Source organism: Stenella coeruleoalba (assembly GCF_951394435.1).
Source record: "Stenella coeruleoalba genome assembly, chromosome: 3".
Classification (NCBI taxonomy): domain Eukaryota; kingdom Metazoa; phylum Chordata; class Mammalia; order Artiodactyla; family Delphinidae; genus Stenella; species Stenella coeruleoalba.
Window position 1 is genome coordinate 117,772,468 of NC_137148.1, and position 13,496 is coordinate 117,785,963.

Here is a 13,496-nt window from a genome sequence, read left to right on the forward strand (position 1 = left end):
GGGCTGCAGGTTGCTAGGGCTCAGGCTGTCGCTGTTTTCCCCCACCGAAAAGGGGCGGGGTGGTGTGGGCTGGGAATTGGTGTGTTAGAAAAAAAAAAAACCGTGTATGTTGTCTGCCTCTCCATAGAGGTAATAACCCGTGAGGGGGGGAGGAAATGCTGTTGAACAGGAGGAAGGCAAAAAGATAGGTGGGTTGTTTTTTGTTTTTTCTTTCCTTTTTCCAATGCTGCGACGCATTTACCCTGCTGCTATTGGGACGTTCTCTGCTTAGCCTATTGGCTGAGCCCAGGAGCCTCTGTCTGCCAATCGGGTGGAGGAAGGCAGACAAATCTACCCCGCCACCAGCAAAAAAAACGGCGCGTAACCCTTGCGGCGCCGGCCCAGCCGCGCCAGAGCTGGCGCGGGGAAAGGGAGGTAGGTGTCTCCAGCTGCTGTGGCCGTTCGGGGCGGGTCGGCTTCTTCGGCTTCTCAGGACCAGATAGAGAACTAGTGGGCGGCAGCAATGCTCCGCAAGGTGAGAAGCTGGGTAGAAATCTGCCGGGGGACTACCCTTTTGTTCCTTTTTTGCCACCTGGGTTACGTTTGTGGGCAGATCCGATACCCGGTCCCAGAGGAGTCACAGGAAGGGACTTTTGTAGGGAATGTCGCCCAAGATTTCCTGCTGGATGCAGAGAGCTTAGCAGCTCGCAGGCTGCAGGTCGCTGGAGAGGTGAACCAAAGACACTTCCGTGTGGATTTGGACAGCGGTGCCCTGCTCATCAAGAATCCAATCGATCGAGAGGCACTGTGTGGGCTCAGTGCCAGCTGCATCGTGCCCCTGGAGTTTGTAACAGAAGGGCCTTTGGAAATGTACCGAGCAGAGGTAGAAATCGTGGATGTGAATGATCACGCCCCCCGATTTCCTCGGCAGCAGCTGGACTTGGAAATTGGGGAGGCAGCTCCTCCAGGACAGCGTTTCCCCTTGGAAAAGGCTCAGGATGCAGATGTGGGGAGCAACTCCATCAGCAGCTATAGACTAAGCTCCAATGAACACTTTGCACTGGATGTCAAGAAGCGCAGCGACGGCAGCCTGGTCCCAGAGCTGCTCCTGGAGAAGCCTTTGGATCGGGAAAAGCAATCAGACTACCGCCTAGTGCTGACTGCTGTGGATGGAGGGAACCCCCCGAGATCTGGCACAGCGGAGCTCCGGGTGTCAGTGCTGGACGTGAATGACAACGCCCCAGCCTTCCAGCAATCCAGCTACAGGATTAGCGTTTTGGAGAGCGCGCCAGCCGGCATGCTACTCATCCAGCTCAATGCCTCTGACCCAGACCTGGGTCCCAGTGGTAACGTCACCTTTTCTTTCAGTGGTCACACCCCTGATCGTGTGAGAAATCTCTTTAGCCTGCACCCCACTAATGGAAAGCTTACTCTTCAGGGGCCCCTAGACTTTGAGAGCGAGAATTACTATGAATTTGATGTTCGGGCTCGAGATGGGGGTTCTCCAGCCATGGAGCAACATTGCAGCCTTCGGGTGGATCTCCTGGATGTAAATGACAATGCCCCCCACATCACAGTGACCTCAGAGCTTGGGACTCTCCCTGAGAGCGCAGAACCTGGCACCGTGGTGGCGCTCATCAGTGTGCAGGACCCCGACTCAGGTTCAAATGGAGATGTGAGCCTCCGTATTCCTGACCATTTGCCCTTTGCCCTCAAGTCCGCCTTCAAGAACCAGTTCTCCCTGGTGACTGCTGGACCCTTGGACCGAGAGGCCAAATCCAGCTATGATATCATGGTCACTGCTTCTGATGCTGGGAGCCCTCCTCTGAGTACCCACAGGACCATTTTCCTCAATATTTCAGATGTGAATGATAACCCACCCTCTTTCTTTCAGAGGTCACACGAAGTATTTGTTCCAGAGAACAATCGCCCAGGGGACCTGCTTTGCTCCCTTGCAGCCTCTGATCCAGACTCTGGCTTGAATGCCCTTATCTCCTACTCTCTCCTAGAGCCCAGAAATCGAGATGTGTCAGCTTCCTCCTTCATCTCTCTGAACCCCCAGACGGGAGCTGTTCATGCTACTCGATCCTTTGACTATGAGCAAACACAGACACTGCAGTTTGAGGTGCAGGCCCGGGATCGGGGCAACCCACCCCTTAGTAGCACCGTAACAGTTCGTCTATTTGTACTGGACCTCAATGACAATGCGCCAGCTGTGCTCCGCCCTAGAGCCCGACCTGGTTCCTTATGTCCACAAGCACTGCCTCCATCAGTTGGTGCTGGACACCTAGTTACAAAGGTGACCGCTGTGGACTTGGATTCGGGTTACAACGCTTGGGTTTCATATCAGCTCCTGGAGGCCCCAGATCCCAGCCTGTTCGCAGTCTCCCGCTATGCTGGGGAGGTGCGGACGGCTGTTTCCATCCCAGCTGATCTCCCGCCGCAGAAGCTGGTCATTGTGGTAAAGGATAGTGGTAGCCCACCACTCTCTACCTCCGTTACTCTCCTGGTGTCCTTGGAAGAAGACACTCATCCAGTTGTCCCTGATCTTCGAGAATCTTCAGCTCCAAGGGAAGGAGAATCCCGCTTGACCCTGTACTTGGCTGTATCTCTAGTGGCGATTTGCTTTGTCTCCTTTGGCTCATTCGTGGCACTAATCTCGAAGTGCCTGCGTGGGGCTGCCTGTGGAGTGACCTGCTTTCCTGCTGGCACCTGTGCCTGTCTCACCCGATCTCGAAGGAGAGAGGGGCTTCCTCCTTCCAATGGGATCCTCCGAATCCAGCTAGGGTCAGATGATCCTATCAAGTTTGTTGATGTGGGCGGCCACTCTCATGGCTGTACACCCTTGGCTTCTGCACCCACTCGGAGCGATAGCTTCATGATGGTGAAGTCACCCAGTGCACCTATGGCAGGGGAACCTGTTCGCCCAAGTTGCCCACCCTCTGATCTTCTCTATGGGCTAGAGGTGAGACCTTTGCAGGCTCAGCCAATGCTTGAGGGTTGTTCTGAGGCAGGCGTGTGGCTGGGCCATGTCCCAGAGAGTACTGGTCTCTCTGCAAGAGCCTGTAGTGATGTCACCACTGCTGTGAGTGGTAACTATGTGGTGGATGCTATGCTGTAGAAGTGTTTTGTGAATTAACCAGGGAGTTTTCACGGATTAGTACTTGAGGTGGGTTATGCCCTTATCTGAGAGTAAGAATTGAAAGTAAGTGATCAAGAGGCAGGGTATTGTGGAAACACACGACTGGAATGTGGATCATATGGAAGGCTCTTGTGCACAAGGTGCACCTAAACCCCGGTGGCTGCTTTCTCTACTCTTCCTGAATGTGAGGGGGCCGGGGTCTGGAACACTTTAACTCTAGGTTAAGGGGAGCTAATATCTTTGCCCCACAGCATCATCTACTCCCTAATCCACGGTGAAAGGGACTCTCTGCTTGAAACATAGCAGAGAGCAAAAAGAAGAAAGAGCCCAGGGAGTAGAGAGGCATCGAGGTGGAAGCAGGGATCTTTTCGTCCAGGTCTTCAGGACTCCCAATCAAGTCCCCACTGGGATTTGAGCTAGATTCAGTAGATTGGGGCAGGGGAACATTACCTCTTTGGGAGGAAAAGGCAATAAGTGAAATCACTAAATATCTAAACCTGTTTTACTGCTGAGGAATTCATAGAGACAGCCACTATGGGAGTCTTTAAGTAGTTTCTTCTGAATTGATGAAACCATAAAGCCTAGAGGCCATGCCTAGACTCTAGTCATCTTCCTTGGGTGACCTGGATCAGTCCTAGAAATGTTCCTCCTATCACAAGCTGTGATGCCCATTCCATAGCTAAAGTCTGGGATCTCAGAAAAATTGAATCCTTATAGCCATCAGCTGACACTGAGATTCCTCGAAGTACTGCTGGAGAGTCCGAGCAAGACTCTAAAGGGTCCTGACAAATCTTTTCTCTCACCTTGGCAGTGTTTGGTAGGATGGGGTAGGGAGGGGCTAACACATGGGCTTTGCCTCCCTGAGAAGGACAAAATTTTGTTGGTTCAAGCAAAGTAGTGGGAGCTTCTGAAGTCATGCAGGAAGTTGCTGGGACAGAACACTGAGAAGTTCTGTACCACTTTGTCTTCCCTGTTGAGCACCATCTGAGCTGCCAAGGGGGCTGAATCAACCTGCAGCATGAAATGAGTGGGGAGGTAGGAGGCTTCTGTGACACAGATTTGCAGCGCCTGTTCCTAAGGTTTCCAGGACTGAGGAGACTTGATAATTGGTTGGGAGCACAGACTTTTGGGCCAATCAGACTCAGAGCCAAGGTGGGGGATCTGCTCTTCCTGCCCGCCTCTCCTCCCCCAGCTCCCCAGCTCCACTCAGATTCGATTCCCCTCCCCCCCCCCAACCCACCCCCGCCATTTGGTGACTAAGAAGAACTGCTGCAGGCAGACAAACCTCGGAGCAGTTTTTTAAGAGGCTGGAAGGAGACATAAGAGATTTCAGCTGCAACATCCCAAGCCCTGGGTCTGCCTTCGAGACAGGACAGCACAGAGTCAGTGTCCAGGAAGGGACTTCTGGGTCATGGGGCCCAAGACACCCCCGCAGCTCGCTGGGAAATGGCAAGTGCTGTGCATGTTGTCCTTGTGCTCCTGGGGCTGGGTGTCTGGGCAGCTTCGTTACTCAGTGGTGGAGGAGTCTGAGCCGGGGACGCTGGTGGGGAACGTTGCTCAGGATCTAGGCTTAAAGCTGACAGATCTGTTGAGCCGCCGGCTGCGGTTGGGCTCTGAGGAGAGTGGGCATTATTTTTCCCTGAGCTTGGTGAGTGGTGCTCTGGCAGTGAATCAGAAAATTGACCGAGAGAGCCTGTGTGGAGCCAGCACCAGCTGCCTGCTGCCACTACAGGTGGTGACCGAACACCCGCTGGAACTAATCCGTGTAGAGGTAGAAATCCTGGATCTCAATGACAACTCTCCTAGCTTTGCCACCCCTGAGCGAGAGATACGCATCTCAGAATCAGCTGCACTTGGGGCACTGTTCCCACTGGATAGTGCCCAGGATCCAGACGTGGGTACCAATACCGTGAGCTTCTATACGCTGAGCCCCAGTAGCCACTTCTCTCTGAATGTGAAGACCCTAAAAGATGGGAAGCTGTTCCCAGAGCTGGTGCTAGAGCAGCAGCTGGACCGTGAAGCCCAGGCAAGCCATCAGCTGGTGCTCACTGCTGTGGATGGGGGTATCCCACCCCGCTCGGGGACCACCCTTATCTCCATCACTGTGCTGGACGTCAATGATAATGCTCCAACCTTCCAGTCCTCAGTTCTACGTGTGGGACTCCCAGAGAATGCGCCCGTGGGTACGCTGCTGCTCCGCCTCAATGCCACTGATCCAGATGAAGGCACCAATGGCCAACTAGACTATTCTTTTGGAGACCATACATCTGAGGCAGTGCGGAATCTCTTTGGCCTAGACCCTAGCAGTGGAGCAATCCGTGTGTTGGGTCCCATAGACTTTGAGGAATCAAGTTTCTATGAAATTCATGCAAGAGCCCGTGACCAAGGACAGCCAGCCATGGAAGGCCACTGTGTGATTCAAGTGGATGTGGGGGATGCGAATGACAACGCCCCAGAGGTACTGTTGGCCTCTTTGGTCAACCCTGTCCTGGAGAGCACACCAGTGGGCATAGTAGTGGGATTATTTAATGTGCGGGACCGAGACTCAGGGAGAAATGGTGAAGTGAGCCTTGATATCTCTTCGGGCCTGCCATTTCAGATTAAGCCTTCTGAGAACCACTACTCACTGCTAACCAGCCAGCCTTTGGACCGTGAGGCCACATCCCACTATATCATTGAGCTGCTGGCCCGCGATGGGGGCTCACCTCCCTTGCACGCCCATCTCACCGTCAGACTCAACATTTCAGATGTGAACGACAATGCACCCTGCTTCACCCAGCAGCTCTACACTGCTTACATCCCAGAAAACCGGCCTCCAGGCTCCCTTCTCTGCACCGTGGCTGCCTCTGATCCCGACGCTGGGGAAAATGCTCGCCTCACCTACTTCATTGTAGGGAATCAGATTCAGGGAGCCCCAGCCTCCTCCTTTGTGTATGTCAACCCTGAGGATGGGCGGGTGTTTGCCCAGCGTACTTTCGACTACGAATTGCTGCAGATGCTGCAGATCGTGGTGGGCGTTCGAGACTCTGGCTCTCCCCCACTGCACGCCAACACATCTCTCCATGTGTTTGTCCTGGACCAGAATGATAATGCCCCAGCCGTGCTGCACCCCAGACCAGGCCGGGATCTCTCAGTCCCCCAGCGTCTCCCTCGCTCTGCCCCTCCTGGCTCCTTCGTCACCAAGGTGACAGCCGTAGATGCTGATGCAGGCCACAACGCCTGGCTCTCCTATTCACTGTTGCCACAGTCCACAGCCCCAGGACTGTTCCTGGTGTCTGCACACACTGGTGAGGTGCGAACAGCCCGGGCCTTACTGGAGGATGACCCTGACACCCAGCAGGTGGTGGTCCTGGTGAGGGACAATGGTGACCCTTCACTCTCCTCTACAGCCACAGTGCTTCTGATTCTGGAGGATAAGGACCCTGAGGAAATGCCCAAATCCAGCGACTTCCTCACACACCCTCCTGAGCATTCAGACCTTACCCTTTATCTCATTGTGGCTCTTGTGGCCGTCAGTCTCTTATCCTTAGTCACCTTCACCTTTCTGTCAGCTAAGTGCCTTCGGGGGCACGCAGACGGGGATGGGGGTGGGGGTGAGTGCTGTGGGCGCCAGGACTCGCCCTCCCGGGAGTTCTATAAGCAGTCCGGCCCCAACCTACAGGTGAGCTCAGACGGCACACTCAAGTACATGGAGGTGACGCTGCGGCCCACAGACTCGCACAGCCATTGCTACAGGACGTGCTTTTCACCAGCCTCGGACGGCAGTGACTTCACTTTTCTAAGGCCCCTCAGCGTCCAGCAGCCCTCAGCGCTGGCACAGGAGCCTGACACCTTCCGGTCCCGCTCTAACACGCTGCGGGAGCGGAGCCAGGTGAGGGGCTCAGCGCGATCCCTGGGGGCGGCAATGGAGAAGCCGCCCAGCCGCATCAGGGACTTTGAACTTGGCATCCGGTCCTCTGGTGCGGGCTCGGCCCGAATGTCGGGACTGTTTGGACGGATTGTGTGGAACCAGAGGTGTGGCCGAGGCAGGGATGGGGCTCTGAGCCCGGGGAGGTGATGGTGATTGTGGTTGAGGGGGAGACAGGAAAGGACCGACCCCACATTCAGAAAAGCCTGCGGTCTGGCGATCATTCTGGCGATTTCCGCCAGGTCCGGGGTCCGGGTGGAGGCGGTCACAGATCCACGCCTGCAGCCAGCCTCCGAGGCTCCGGTGCGGGCACGCTCCACTGGTCCTGAGGTTTCTTCTTAGGTTTCTCCCCACTCCTTTGACCTGTGACCTCGCTGTTATTCCCAACCCTCTTTATTCCCACATCAAACCAACGCGTCTGTGGACAGAGCAGAAGCGCGCCCTCAGGGCCCGCACGAGCCAGGCACCGCGCACGGGCTCGCCGCGCCTCACCCGCGCACGCACACGCCCCCTCGCACTTGGCCTTCCGCGTACACCGCCTTTTACTGCCAGCCGCTCGCTGCCAGGTACACTGGCTGTTCCAGCCCGCTCACAGCTTCCCTCCCACCCTGCTGCTCGCCTCAGAGGTACTGACTGAGCGCGCCCGAGTTGTGACCGTCCTACCCCTGACGCCTCTGGAGCCGCCTTCCGCCCCCGCCCGGACCTGGACCGGTCGCCTCCTGACGAGCCAGAGTCGTCCGCAGTGTAGCCACTCTGGGCGCTCTAGGCGCGGGGCGGGCAGCACTCTATGACCCGCGGGCTGGCGGATCCCGCCGGGCCCAGGGCTCAGAGCGGAGGCCGGCGGTGCCTCCAGCCCAGAAGCCTAGCTCGGGTCGGCCAGGCTGCCCTGTGGCCCAAGGGACGGTGGGGTCCGGCCTGGGACGAGCGAACAGGCCTCTATAGGACAGGCCGCCTGGGCCCTCTGTGGCACCACCGACCTGTCTTCTGGTGGGAAGTGGGACCCTGGAACACCTGGGCTCTGGACGCTAAGACATAGGCTTTTGGCTCCGTCGTCACCACATGTGCCCAGCGATCTAGGATCAGGGCTTTGCGAGTGACCAAATTATCTGACACTCTGGCAAGTCTTTCTTTCCCTGGTTGTTGGAAAGCCATGGCCTCTCTCTGCCAGAAGCCAGCAGGGTGCTTGCATACATGGGGAAACTATAATGGTAAAAAGCACACATTTCTGTAACTCCAGGAGCTTTTATTCAAAATATGTCCGTACCCCATCCTGCCCCTCGAATCAGAATTATAGTTTGGAACAACACCCCCATGTGATTCTGATAGCTAATTGAGAGAGCCTTACTACAACTTCCTCTTAGAGAACCACAGCGTCTCCTTTGCTCTTCCCCACACTTGTTGGGTAGGTACTGGAATCCTCCCTCTTATAACTGAGTTTCACAGAGCTCAAGTGACTTGCTCAAGTTCACAGGGTAAGTGGTCGAAAAAGATCTAATCTAGGTCTGTCTTAACTCCAGAATTTGTGCTTTCAATCACTTGGTACTTGTAAAACTGGAGAACAGGAGAGAAGGTTTGTGTCTGCTGGCATGAGGCAAAGGGGGGCATTCTTTCCCCTTTAGAGCCTAACACGTGAAGAAAAGCCTACCGGGGCTCCTTATTCCTGAGCATCCCTAATCGAACAAACTTGGACCCGCTGTCCTTATGTAGGTTGTGAGTTGGCCTAGTTCCTGTCCTCCAGTCTGTCATGGTTCCTGCATCTCCATGTAGATTCTGCTGTGTCTAAGAATATAGTAACTGAGAGCTGGACATCCCTGTGCCCTTCCCTATGGCAGCTCCAGAATGGTGCTTGTAACTCCTATTGTACCTGGGATGCTAAGTTTCTGGGTTCTGCTTACATCACTGCCACCTGTGAGACTTAGAGTGAGTTATTTGGCAGCCCTGGGTCTTCCTTCTCCCCAGTGTAATCGGAGGTGCTCACACCTCCCTCTCTGCTCCTGGGAGTGAGTGTGACAATTACTAGAGCACCCCAGAATGGAGAGGAAGTGGCTCTAGAAGTGCTCCATGAGAGTGTGTGATGGGATAATACACCCTCTGCAAAGGCTGGGAGGGTCTTGGAAGTGAAGTGGCTGGCTAGAGTCCCACTCCTTCATCCAGGTGGGAGAGGGCTACAGATCTGCCCCTTGGGAGCCCTGGAGATTGCGTTGGCTCTCCTTGGAGCCTGTGGGAGCTTGATCTCTGCCGGGCTCCATCCCAGCAGTTCTCTCTGTTCCAGACAGAGCTGCCTTGTTCTCTCCTCCTTAGTCAAAGCCATTGTCTGGCACAGAGTTCTGGGGGTGGGAGGTGTCCTGGGGCTTGGATGCCCTGCCATCCAAAGGCCCAGTCTGGCATAACTCCTAAATTAATAATGTATTTAGCTGTGGGAAGGAATCCTTGAGAGCCAGGGGTCTGAAGGGGGTGTCCTTCTGAATGTGTAAAGGCACAACCTGGCATGAAAAGGGTTACCCAGAGCAGCAGCCATCTTGCCGCAGAGGATGCTTTGTTCCCAGCTGAGGAGCTGAATGAAATTCTTTCTAGGGCCGGTGGAATTCTCATGTAAAAACCTCTGCGACTTTTGGGGGCCTTCTCTGCACCCCTCCCCCCGGTTTCACAGAAGATGCTTTCAGCCCTTGAATCTCTGCTCAGAAGTTCTGAGTCTGGGGGCAGGGAGGAAGGGGCCGGTTCCTTAGGAAAGGAATCTGGGTTTGCTCACTGTGGTCAGATAACTGTGATTTTATCTCTTTGTTACCTCAGACCTCTGAGACCTGAGGTGTATTTTGTCTTTGAAAATGAGCCTACCTCGCCCTCATCTTACCCCATTTGGGTACTCAGCCCCTTTCCCTCTGTTTTCTCCACAGCAAGCCCCGCCCAACACGGACTGGCGTTTCTCCCAGGCCCAGAGACCCGGCACCAGCGGGTAGGTGACTGCCTCTCCAGCCCACCCTCTCCTCTGCGACATTTTTCTCAGTGATGACGTGGGAGGAGATGGGGGGAGGGCTCAGCGTTCGCTGCAAATGGCTTCCTCCCTCAGTTCCAGATTTCAGGGAGGTTTTGGTATGTTGGCGGCTGGTACACAAACCCCAGAAGGAAGACGCTCCTACTCTGGCTATTTTGGAAACGCAATTCACACACTCATCCCTTCCCTGCGTCCCACCACACAAACCTTCTCCTGTATCTTGGGGGCTCCGTGGGAGCAAAGGATGGTCACAAAGAGGTCTCTGGGCGGAGAGGAAGGTTTTTATACCTATCCACCGGCTCCATCCTCCCGCTCCAGATTTGGCTGGCCTCCGTCCTGACTGGGGTTCAGGCAGAGGAATCTGGGACAGGAGGAGGAGGGGAGGAGCTGTCAGCAGCCAGAGCCTCCTCCTGAGCCGGCAGGAAAGAGCCGAGGCTGAGGGGAGGGAGGTCAGGCAGCTGGCGGTGGGGCTGGGGACGGAGAGCCTGCAGCCTTCTCTGCCTGCAGGCCCTTTGTCTCTGACACTCTCTCACCGTCCTCGGCTCAGTCTCTACGTTAGTTTGCAATCTCTGCCTCTCCCTCTCTTTCTCGTCTCGATCTCAGTTTCTTTCTTTATTGCTGTATCTCGGTCCTTACCATTTGTGTCTACTTGCACTGATCTGTGCCTCTTGCTGCGCCTGCTATGGCTAGGTGCTCAATAAATGTGGAATCGATGAATAAACGTGACTCCGCCTTAGTCTCAGTCTCTGTTTCTCCTTTTCCCTCTGTCTCTGCTTCCCTGTCTCTGTCCTTGACCTCTCTTCTGTCTCTCCTTCTTTCATCATTTCCTAGTGTCCTGGTGTTCTTCTGTCTCCAGTCTCTTTCTCTCCCTCTCACTGTTTCTCCTTTCTTCTCTGTTCTCGGCCTCTCTGTGTCTCCTTTGTCTTTGTCTCTGTCTCTGTCTCTCTCTGTATATCTCTCTAAGTCTCTTGTCTGTCTCTTTTTGCCTTAATGGGTCTCTTTCTCTGTTGCTCTTTCTTTATCTCTCTCTCTCTCTTTTATCCTGTCTTTTACTGTGTGTCTCTCTCTCTGTCTCTCATTTCCTAAAACTTGTGGGCAAGCCAGCACACACATGCCCGCCCCCCAGGCTCTCTCCCTCCCCAGCCCCTCACAGACAGAGCGTTTGATCTCTGCTCTCCACCATACACCCTCCCATCCAGGCTGCCCCAGCTGCTCAGATCAATCTGGTATGAATTCCTGCTAAGACAGGAACTCCCTGGGGCGAGCGGGCAGGGGTGGGGTGGAGGGGAGGAAGACTTCAGCAAAAGACCTGCAGTTGGTTTGAGGGGAGTGGGGTCAGCTCTGGGCCAGGCCTCCCTGTTAGAAGTCTGGTGACCCTGGGAGCCTGGTGGAGTCCAAGAAGCCCAGGAGACGGAGGGCAGAGCTTGGGCTGCCTTCCCCACCTCCTCGCTGGTTGGACACTTGCTGCCCACATTCCCCAGATGCTGAGCCCTCACTGCCACAAGAACCCGGGACACCCTGGTGTACGGTGGAGACTCCAGCTTCTGGGCATGTGAGTCCTGCCGAGGTCTCAAGGCAGTTAGATCCTAGCAGGCCCCTAGAAGGCAGCAAACCAGATGGCTTGGACTGCCCTTGCCCCTCCCTTGACCCCAGCTTTCTCCTTTCTCTCTGCTGGTCTTGCCAGCCTTCCCACAGGTTTATCCGTTAGGTCGTTCATGTATTCGTTCGTGTATTTATTCATTCAACAAATATTTATTGAGCATATACTATGAGCCAGGCCCTGTGCTAAACATTGGCCTGTAAGAGTGAACAAGCAGACACGATCCTTGCACTTACAGGCTGCCATGCCAGCAGGGAACACAGAAAATTGACAACAAATCACACTAAAAAAATTTCTAGTTACAAATCATGGCAAGTTCTGGGAGGAGGGTCATGTGAGTGTAATGGGGGAGGGGGATAGAGGAGACCTCCAGGAGGAAGTGCCATTTGAGCTGAGGTGATGAGAAGTACAGGGCAATTCATGCTCCCTTTACCCACCGCCACCCCAGGCCGTATACTGGCCCTGAAGCAGAATTCATTGCTGAACTTGAGAGCCCCACCAATTGACTCCTTTTTTTAAAATAATTTTTATTGGAGTATAGTTGATTTACAATATTATGTTAGTTTCAGGTGCACAGCAAAGTGAATCAGTTACACATATTCACATACCCATTCTTTTTTAGATTCTTTTCCCATATGGGTCATTACACAGTATTGAGTAGAGTTCCCTGTGCTCTACAGCAGGTCCTTATTAGCCGTTGGACTCTTACGTGCCTTCTAGACTGGCTGCCTCAAGTCCCTTTTCATCAAATGAGAGACTTGGTGGCCTAAAGTACATGAGGGAGCTCTTGGGGAGATGGAGGAGAAGGTGCAGTGCTCTCGCTTCCTTAGTTAACTTGAGGGGGATGGAACAAACATTTATGATTCAGCTGCACAGGGGCCCAGATGAAGTCAAATGTTAGGGGCCCAGTCCAGCAACTATAACTTCCCCCTTTCGTTCATTCAATAAATAGTTAATAAGCACCTACCGTAGGACAGGTAGTATTCTAGGTGTAGGAGATATAAGATAGACATAACTTCTGCCTTAGGGAGTTTACAGTGTGTTGAGGGAGACAGATAGGAACCAAATAATTACTCAAAAAAAATAGTAAGATTACAGCTACCGTAAGTGCTGTGAAGAGCAGTTCCTGGTGGTGAGAGTATAAAATAGGGATTTGACCTGGTCAGGGAGCAGGAGGACATCCAGGAGGAAATGAGGCTGTGGATTAACCAGCTGAAGGAAACAGGGAAGAGCATTCCAGGTGGAGGGAAGAGCATGTGCAAAGGTCCTGTGGTGAGGCCTCTCAGCCTCAGCAGAATGATGCAGGTTTTCTTTGCTGCCATTCTGAGGAGTCAATGGGGGTGAGAAGATGAAGAGGGGAGATTTCTCTTATTCAGTCTAAGCCTGGTTCTGGCTCCCCAGTGCTTCTCTGGCCTACCTTGGCTACTGGGACACCAGGTTCAGAGCAGGACTAGCGTCGAGTTCTTCAGTAAACCTGGTTCAAGTTCAAGCCAGCGCCCTGTCCCATTGCCTAGACAAAAGGAAGTCCCTGCCTGCCAGGTGTTGCTTCTCTCCACCGCTACCCCCTGCTCAGGTCCTCCTTTTGGCTTCTGATCCCAACAGCTGTTGTCTCAAGCCCTGAGCCCAGCAAGCCAGTTCTCCTTTCTCAGGCTGTACCCCAGGCCCCGCCCTGCAGCTGTTCCCAGCCTCTGCCCAGAGGAGGGTCTCCATTTGGCTTTCCCTGGTCCCCACACTGTTCTCCTTGGATGGCTCCACACTGCCATTTCCCCTTCTGTTCCACCTCCCCTGAGAGACACTATCCCTGCTCTCCCTCAGTTTGGGCATTCAACAAACAAATAGCATCTTATTTTTTTTCTGCTTATAAAATAACCCACGC

At 54.1% G+C, this 13,496-nt stretch overlaps 1 protein-coding gene across 8 annotated transcripts in view; it reads left to right on the forward strand.

Moving 5' to 3' along the window:
• The window catches only part of LOC307183651 (protocadherin gamma-C3), a gene marked incomplete at its 5' end in the record, with an annotated part of 178,578 nt that overhangs the window by 152,115 nt on the left and 12,967 nt on the right, over nt 1–13,496 (forward strand). For 7 of the 8 annotated variants that reach the window (XM_079916467.1, XM_079916475.1, XM_079916473.1 and 4 more), the window contains one exon: nt 9,923–9,981. In XM_079916467.1, the coding sequence (XP_079772593.1) occupies nt 9,923–9,981 (59 nt within the window). Of the gene's footprint in view, nt 1–4,407; nt 6,993–9,922; nt 9,982–13,496 lie in introns of those variants that run through there. The other variant, XM_079916469.1, reaches the window with a different exon arrangement.